The 8,446-nt window shown below is 37.2% G+C and overlaps 2 protein-coding genes across 2 annotated transcripts in view; one reads left to right on the forward strand and one right to left on the reverse strand.

The window, feature by feature from the left end:
* The window catches only part of LOC111439042 (probable magnesium transporter NIPA6), a 15,041-nt gene extending 10,880 nt beyond the window's left edge, over nt 1–4,161 (forward strand). Inside the window, exons 7-9 of the mRNA XM_023076782.1 lie at nt 2,061–2,153; nt 2,228–2,345; nt 3,655–4,161. Of these exons, the coding sequence (XP_022932550.1) occupies nt 2,061–2,153; nt 2,228–2,345; nt 3,655–3,785 (342 nt within the window). The 3' untranslated portion in view covers nt 3,786–4,161. The remainder of the gene's footprint in view (nt 1–2,060; nt 2,154–2,227; nt 2,346–3,654) is intronic.
* Nucleotides 4,162–5,154: 993 nt separating this feature from the next.
* Nucleotides 5,155–8,446, reverse strand: part of LOC111439041 (GDSL esterase/lipase At4g16230-like) — a 3,972-nt gene continuing 680 nt past the window's right edge. Inside the window, exons 2-4 of the mRNA XM_023076781.1 lie at nt 7,892–8,122; nt 7,034–7,280; nt 5,155–5,439 (exon numbers count right to left, since the gene is read on the reverse strand). Of these exons, the coding sequence (XP_022932549.1) occupies nt 5,207–5,439; nt 7,034–7,280; nt 7,892–8,122 (711 nt within the window). The 3' untranslated portion in view covers nt 5,155–5,206. The remainder of the gene's footprint in view (nt 5,440–7,033; nt 7,281–7,891; nt 8,123–8,446) is intronic.

An 8,446-nucleotide genomic window follows, 5' to 3' on the forward strand; every position in this document is an offset into this window, starting at 1 on the left:
GCTAAAAAAAAAAAAAAAAAAGAAGAGAATAGAAACAAAACAAAACAAACAAATACCAAAATAACATGATAATGTTCTCCAACAAAATCCTTTCATATCAGGTTATAATCCTTTCTTGGGAAGGGGCTATAAATGAATTTCTCTCAATCCTATAGTTTGGGATGACATTTGGAATGGTGAAAAGTACCTTTATCTCATTACCAGTCTCTTGATCTCTTATATCAATGGCTCGTAAATGATACTGTTACTATTTGCAACGATCGGAATTCTAACAAAAGCTAGCGACTTTATTTTTCATATTTCTTATTAGTTCTTCTTGAATCATGCCATTCTGTCAAAGGCCTCGATTAATCTGTAGCCTTACAATCATGGTATTATAATATTAGATATAGAAGAATCTACGTCATTGTCGAGCATCTTCAACCTCATTTTCACGTCGAACAATATGAAATTTTATCCTATTTATCAATGCTTGATGTCATGAGCATAGCCATAATCATATAAGCCAAGGATTGCATTAGTAAGAATGGGGGTCGATATTATGAAACGTTATGATTGTAATGTATGTTTAGTGTAAGATTGATTTATGAGTTAGGTAGAGGGTGGATGTAAGTTTGTCCCTTGGGTCTTTTCGACAGATTTTATTTTGCGATTAGCGGGCTTTTCGCTTTGTATTTAAGCATGGTTCTTTTGTTACTCTTTATTTGGGCGGATTTTGGTTTCTGGAGAATTATTCCCGATGGGTGATTTGTAAACTTTTCAAGTTCTAAGTTTGTTATTTGTTTCAAGAATGAGAGAAAATATACTCATCAGTTGAGCCTACTTTAAAACTTAAGTGGTTAAAGATCTTTGTAGAGGGGATGGTGCAGGAGTGGGAGAAAAGACGGGGAATATTAGAATAGAACTTTAAGAGAAAAAGTAAAGAGAGAGAGGGAGAGGGTATAGAACCATAGTTTCAGAGAACTCAAGAGGGCTTGATTTTATTAGAATGGCCAACCCTCGTGTGGAGGAATGTGAGACCCACATCGGTTGGAGAGGGGAATGAAGCATTCCTTATAAGGGTGTGAAAACCTCTCCCTAGTAGACGCGTTTTATAGCTTTGAGGGGAAGCCCGGAAGGGAAAGCCCAAAGAGGACAATATCTACTAGTCGTGGGTTTGGGCTGTTATAAATGGTACCAGAGCCAGACACCGGGCGGCATGCCAGCGAGGACGTTGGGCGGGCCCCAAGGGGAGTGGATTGTGAGACCTTACATCGGTTGGAGAGGGGAACAAAGTATTCCTTAAAAGGGTGTGGAAACCTCTCCCTACTAGACGCGTTTTAAAGCCTTGAGGGGAAGTCCGAAAGGGAAAGCCCAAAGAAGACAATATCTGTTAGCAGTGGGCTTGGGCTTGAGCTATTATAAATGGTATCAGAGTCAGACACTGAGCAGTGTGCCAACGAGGACGTTGAGTCCCCCGAAGGGGATGGATTGTGAGACCCCACATCGGTTGGAGAGGGAAACAAAGCATTCCTTATAAGGGTGTGGAAACCTCTCCTTAGTAGACGCGTTTTAAAGCCTTAAGGGAAAAGCCCAAAGAGAACAATATCTACTAGGGGTGGGCTTGAACTGTTATAAATGGTATCAGAGCCAGACACGGACAATGTGTCAGTGAGGACGTTGGGCCCCAAGGTGGGTGGATTGTGGACCCCACATCGGTTGGAGAGGGGAACAAAGCATTCCTTGAAAGAGTGTAGAAACCTCTCCCTAGTATTCGCATTTTAAAGCCTTGAGGGAAAGCCCAAAGAGAACAATATCTATTAACGGTGGTCTCGGGCTATTACAAGGAATAATGAAGGTTAGGACGGGACTTTTTCTATTTTTTGTGGGCTTAGAAAATAATATTTTACTTGGGCTTACTCGTAATTTATACATTTGATTATATATTTTTCTCATGAATGTTCATTTAATTCTTTGGAAACCCTCCACCATTCTAATGATGCAATAACTCCATGGTTCCATGTAACACCCAAAACTTGTAAGCCAGTGCTAATTTTGAATAATGTAAATTGATGGCTTAGGCTTTGGACACATTTGACACTGCGGTTGTTTCGCCCATTCATTATGCAATGTTCACATCTTTCACCATCTTCGCCAGTGTCATAATGTTCAAGGTATTTTTTCTAGAATTTAAACAATTTTGTTTGGTCTTGCAGAGACTGATTTGTATATATACTTGTATAATTAGGATTGGTCTGGTCAGAGTGCTAGCAGCATTGCATCAGAACTCTGTGGATTTGTAACCATACTTTCCGGGACCGTCGTCTTGCACGATACAAGATCGCCCGATCCTGCCTCTGTTTCAGGTATCTGTTTTCGTCGAAGATTATTGATTTTCTGTTCCTTTCTCTGCTGTTACGTTTATTTTTCGTTTGCCTAAACGATACACGAACACATGCTTCTGTCATTGTAGTAAAAATTGAATATGCTTACCGCCAGTAGATATTGTCCTCTTTGGATTTTCCCTCAAAGTTTTAAAACGTGTCTGCTAGGGAGAGATTTCCATACCCGTTCTCCTCACCAACCGATGGGATCTCACAATAAGATTGGTAACAATTAATGAATCAATGACACTTTAGTTTGGGTTGAATATACGTTCTACACGTATATTGGACATGAGTAGGACACGTCTTTAGCACAATACATATATTTTGAACATTTGTTAAGCAATAGACACAGAGTATGGGTGTCGTATGTCACAATTGTGCTCTTATGAGATGTTTGTAAGTGATTGTGCGGTACTCACTTTCACCATTGAGTGAGTCAGCCAACTCGAAATCGTGTTACCTTTGGTCGAACAACGTGTACCCAAGGCCCCCCTTTTAGTAGATCCGGCTCTACCCAAACTTTTCTGGTGAGCAATTTTTGGATAACAAACAGACCTCCCCATAAGGTAATTTTAATGTGGCCAATTTTCCTTCTTTTGCAATCAGTTTCGCTACAGTGCTCTAGCTAATTGTCCCCCTTTTTCGAGTGTGATTTCTATGTTATGTATGGTCGTGCCTAAGGGCATATCGGTTGAAGTAGATTCTTCTTTTTAATCAATCAAAACCCCTTCTCAAATTGTACAAGCTTCTTCCGAAGCATACGGCTTTCTGGATGTAGATGATGATATCTATACATATGGATCTTATATATATTGTCCAATGAAGTACCACATGAGTGAATATACAGGAATCCAAATCCGCCGAATCACTCATGTTATGATCTTCTACATCCTAGATCTTCCCGTTCCTTCATCTGACTTATGTTCTTCATGTAGCATTTAGACCGAAGGTTTTAGAAAATGGGGATTGAGAGAGAATTTAGAAATAGAGTTTGAAAGCATGATTGAGAGAAATGAAAAAACTAATGTTATAGGCTATAAGTGGAAAATGCAACACAACGGCTTAGATAGCATACAACTCTCGGTAGGAAAAATTGACGACTAGTCGCATATTCCTATAGTACATTCTAAGGCATTTCAGGTCTACCAAGCGTACACATGATTCTGCGGAAACGTCATACACTTAGAAAATACAATAAAGAAACTATATATCATCATGAAATCTCCGTATTCTTAAATGCATAAACTAACAGATTTCTCTGCATATTTCTTTTTGACAATTTCGACAGAGATGTACATGTCTGTCTCGCCTCAAGTGTCGTGGTATTTTCCCGCAAATGGCGATACCTGGAAACGACAATCCGAAGAAATGCTATTGCCAGATTTTGATGCAATCCTCAAACAAGACCATTTCACATGAAATGAAAGGTAATTCATGCACATTACTTACTAATGCATCTCCACTGCACACCAAACAAATGCAACTAAATTTTGGGAGAAATCTGCATATATAGTTAGTTTAATGCGTTATTTGGTAGAACGGTTTCAGCGGAGTTTCGTTTTCTTTCTCCGCTCGACCGTTCGAGATTGAAGAACGAGTAGGGCTTGTGCGACGTAGTATGTACTTTGTAACTATTCATTTTGTTCCTAAAAATTGAAACACAGCTTCCTCCCATCCCTTTTCAGCTTTAGGCCTCTAACACCTCCCTCTCTCATAACATTATTTTGTAAAGTAGAACAGATCTTGTGGATCAAAAATGTAATCTGCTTTGTTTTGTGTGTATTCTTTTTATTCACTCATTCTCTTAGCCATGGAAATGTGAGATATTTGATGCTAAAATGTCACGGCCCAAGCTCATCGCTGGTAGATATTGTCTTCTTTGAGCATTCCCTTTCGGGTTTCCTCTCAAGGATTTTAAAACGCGTCTATTAGGGAGAGGTTTCCATACCCTAAGGGTGTGATATTGTCTTTTTTGGGCTTTTCCTTTCAGGCTTTCCCTCAAGGTTTTTAAAACGCGACTGCTAGGGAGAAGTTTCAACACCTTTATAAATGGTGTTTCGTTCTCCTCCCTAACTAACGTGAGATCTCACAATCCATCTGGTTCAGAGTCTAGCGTCCTTACTAGCTCTCATTCCTTTCTCCAATCAATGTGGGACCTCCATCAAATCCACTCCCCTTCGAAGCCTAGCGTCCTCGTTGGCACCTCGCCTCATGTCTATCCCCTTTGGGGAACAACCTCCTCGCTGGCATATCGTTCGATATCTGGCTCTGATACTATTTGTAATGGCTCAAGTCCACCGCTAGCTGATGTTCTCTTTGGGCATTCCCTTTCGAGTTTCCCCTCAAGGTTTTTAAAACGTGTCTGCTAGGGAGAGGTTTCCACACCCTTATAAAGGGTGTTTCGTTCTCCTCCCCAACCGATGAGAGATCTCAAAATCCACCCCCTTCAGGGCCCAGCGTTCTTGCTGGCACTCGTTTATTTCTCCAATCGATGTAGGACCCCTACCAAATCCACCCCCTTTCGGGGCCCAGCATTCTTGCTGGCATACCGCCTCGTGTCTACCCCATTCGAGGAACTGCCTCCTCGCTAGCACATCGTCTGGTGTCTGACTCTGATACCATTTGTAATGACTCAAGCCCACCACTAGCAAATATTGTTCTCTTTGAGTTTTCCCTTTTGGATTTCCCCTCAAGGTTTTTAAAACGCGTTTATTAGGGAGAGGTTGGGATCTCACGTAAAACCTCACTTTTAATGCAATTTCTATGCCGAAAGTTTTGATTTCCCAGCTCGATGTTTCAATTTTTGGTTGAAAAGATACATAAAGTGATGAGATAAAGATCTATATATTGGCTAGATGAAGAACATTAGTGGGATAAACTTCAGTTTGAAGTTGAGAACCATAAGCTTTGGATGCTATGAGCTCATTGACAGCTTCTGTTGGATGTAACGCATCAAAAAACACATGGTTGGTTCTGTTTGGGCAAGTTCTTCCTCCTTTTTTGCACAAAACTCCATTTCCACCTTCACTCAGAGATGGCACCTCACAACAAGGCATGGCTGCCTCTATAAAACCTGAAAAGAGCCCATCATGAGTTGGTTTAGGTTGAAACTCCATTGAAGGTGTGTGTATATGCACAGATGTTTTGAATGCTTTTATCAAGATTTTACTTCTTTTAGGAAAAACGAACGTTCGATCTTAAAAGCATTTGAACAAAGAAATGTTTCGTTCTTTGGCTCTAATATGTTATAATTACTAGTGGTATTCGTGAGTTAGGTTGGATTGGATCTGGACATTTTTTTAGACCCAATCAAATTATTCAAACCCAAACAATTCTTAAATTTTTTTTTTCAAAAATTTGTTTATAATGAAAGTTAAACGCTAGTTCGTAAAATATCTATTTATTTTTAAATATTTAATTAAAATTTACAACTCAATTTGAATATATATTTTGAAAAAATTGTCCCAAAATAGTTTAAATTTATTTTAAAGTGGTTTGGAGAATAAATAATAAAAAATATTTATTATTAATTTTTTAAAAAAGTAATAATAAATTTGGGTTGGAATTCATGAACTAATGTAACTCATAAAATTTTCTTTTATTTGAATTAAACTCATTCAAATAAATTCATAATTCAACTCAAATTGTCAGTTTTTTAAATTTTTTTAACACCGCTGAGGAATGTTTTCTTTTATCAATTATAGAGTTTATCGAGAATATATATATTTGTTTTTTTTAGTTTAAAACAAACTTTTAAAAAATTATCAATAGCAATAAAATTTAATAAATGGACTTAAAAACTAAGGACCAATGCCCTACAAATAATAAATTTAAGATATGGACTTAATAAATATTAGGGAACCAGGCTGCAAACCATTCATGATCCTTGTCTCTCTTTCAGAGGACATAGTTAATATTAGAAAAATAAATAAATAAAAAGTTTTGACCTTTATATTTGACTAAAAGTTTTAAGAAGTAAAAAAAAACTACTCCGGCCATTAAAAATTACGGGGATGTTCATATGACTCGATAATCCGATTAATTTAGACTATCTAATTGAACTCGAGTTGGGTTAAAAAAAATTCGGTTGGGTTGGGTCGGGTTAAACTTTTGAAAAATCGAAAATTTGATTTGATTTTTAGGTTGACATTTCTTTGGTCAAGATCCGAAACATTAGGGATGTTAGCGAAGTGTTATGGCCTGTAAATGTTTGATATTTGAATTTTATGAGAGAAAAATAATTTTTTTTAAATAATTAAAAAAATCCAACCCAACCTAAAATAGATGATTGGGTTGGGTTTGGTTGTGAGCTCTATTCAAGTTGTTTGAGTCACCCATCCAGCCAACCCAAAATTTTAGGTTAGTCCAAAAAAATTTCCCTGTGTACACTCCTACCCACCACACCCCATGTATTTTCGTTCAACAATAATGCAACAGTGAAAAATCAGACCCAATTTTAACCTTTAACCTACGATCTAATTCGACTCTTTCTCTACCACACACTTCACCACAGAGAAAATAGTGTGTCGGAGAACGAGGATCAATGTATTAGGTAAATCAAGAAACACACAACCTTTCAAAAAAATCCGAGTAGATCATGCAAGAAAGATAAACATTTAAACGACAGATCTTTATGATGTAACCTAACGGTAATAATTGCAACGTACCTTTCGAGGCAGGTTGTGAGATGATGTCATTAATGATTTGATATGAATTAAGGAAGACAAGGTTGGAGCGTGGCATTTGTAGCTTTAGAACATCCACTAATGTCTTCAAGTTGAGATTGAACAATTGAGCTGCTTGGTTTAGTGTCTCAATGCATTGGCCTTTGTTATTTGCTCTCACCATTGGACTGCACCCTAATGGGTTCACTGAAATCACCACCATTTTCCTTGCTCCCAAACTATACAATTTCTGTCATTCCCATCACCATACAAAATCATCTACTTGTTATCGTCATCGTTTCAATGCATACTTTTCAAATTAACACAATATCAGACTCGGGTTTGTTTTCATGTAGCTATTAGAAATGTTCGTGGGTCGGGTTGGATTCGGTTGAGACAGTTTTAGACTCAACTCAATGCATACTTTTCAAAATTAACTCAATATCAAACTCGAGTTTGTTTCCATGTAGCTACTAGAGATGTTCGTGGGTCGGGTTGGATTCGGTTGAGACAGTTTTAGACACAACTCAATGCATACTTTTCAAAATTAACTCAATATCAGACTCGGGTTTGTTTCCATGTAGCTGCTAAAGGTATTCGTGGGTCGGGTTGGATTCGGTTGAGACATTTTTAGACTCAACCCAATGCATACTTTTCAAAATCAACACAATATCTAGTCTGAGTTTGTTTCAAAATCAACACAATATCTAGGTTGAGACATTTTTAGACTCAACCCAATGCATTTTTAGACTCAACCCAATCCAATATTTTAAACTTGTATAGACCAAAATAAAATAAGTTACGAGGATCAAAATGAAATTAAAAAAAATTGACATTTTGTCGATAACAAAGGAAACAAACCTTGAGTTGGCCCGATAAGGTGGCGGTAAGATTGGCCGTGAAGACCGGAAGGCTGACTTGAGCATCGGAGTTGGTGAGAAAGTAGTTGAACGAGTAATCATTCCCTCCCGAGCCTACCACGAACAAATAATTGTCTAACGATGACTTTCTCCTTCCGATCAAACCTCTCAATTCTGGTAATGTCCCCTCCTCAAAGTTTTTGATTTGTCTATTTAAAGTTGTAACATTTCCCTACCATAAATAGAAAAAGAACGAATGAACGATAAGAATATTGGACAAAAATTATGTTGGAATTGTGTAGCCATGACTTCAAACAAAAATTTGAACTTCAACATTGTCATACTATTTCAGGTCACCGTCATATTCATTTATGGACTAGTCTTTCCGGGTATTTTTTTTTTTAAAAAAAAGCAATGAAAAATATATTAGAGTACCTTTAATTTTAAAAATAATAATATAATAATAATAAAAGAATTTATCAACCTTAAATTTCATAATATCAAAAAAAAAAAAAAAAAAAAAAAAAAAAAAAAAAAAAAAAAAAAAAAAAAAAAA

The sequence above is a fragment of the Cucurbita moschata genome, unplaced genomic scaffold (assembly GCF_002738365.1).
Source record: "Cucurbita moschata cultivar Rifu unplaced genomic scaffold, Cmos_1.0 Cmo_Scf00085, whole genome shotgun sequence".
In the NCBI taxonomy this organism is placed as follows: domain Eukaryota; kingdom Viridiplantae; phylum Streptophyta; class Magnoliopsida; order Cucurbitales; family Cucurbitaceae; genus Cucurbita; species Cucurbita moschata.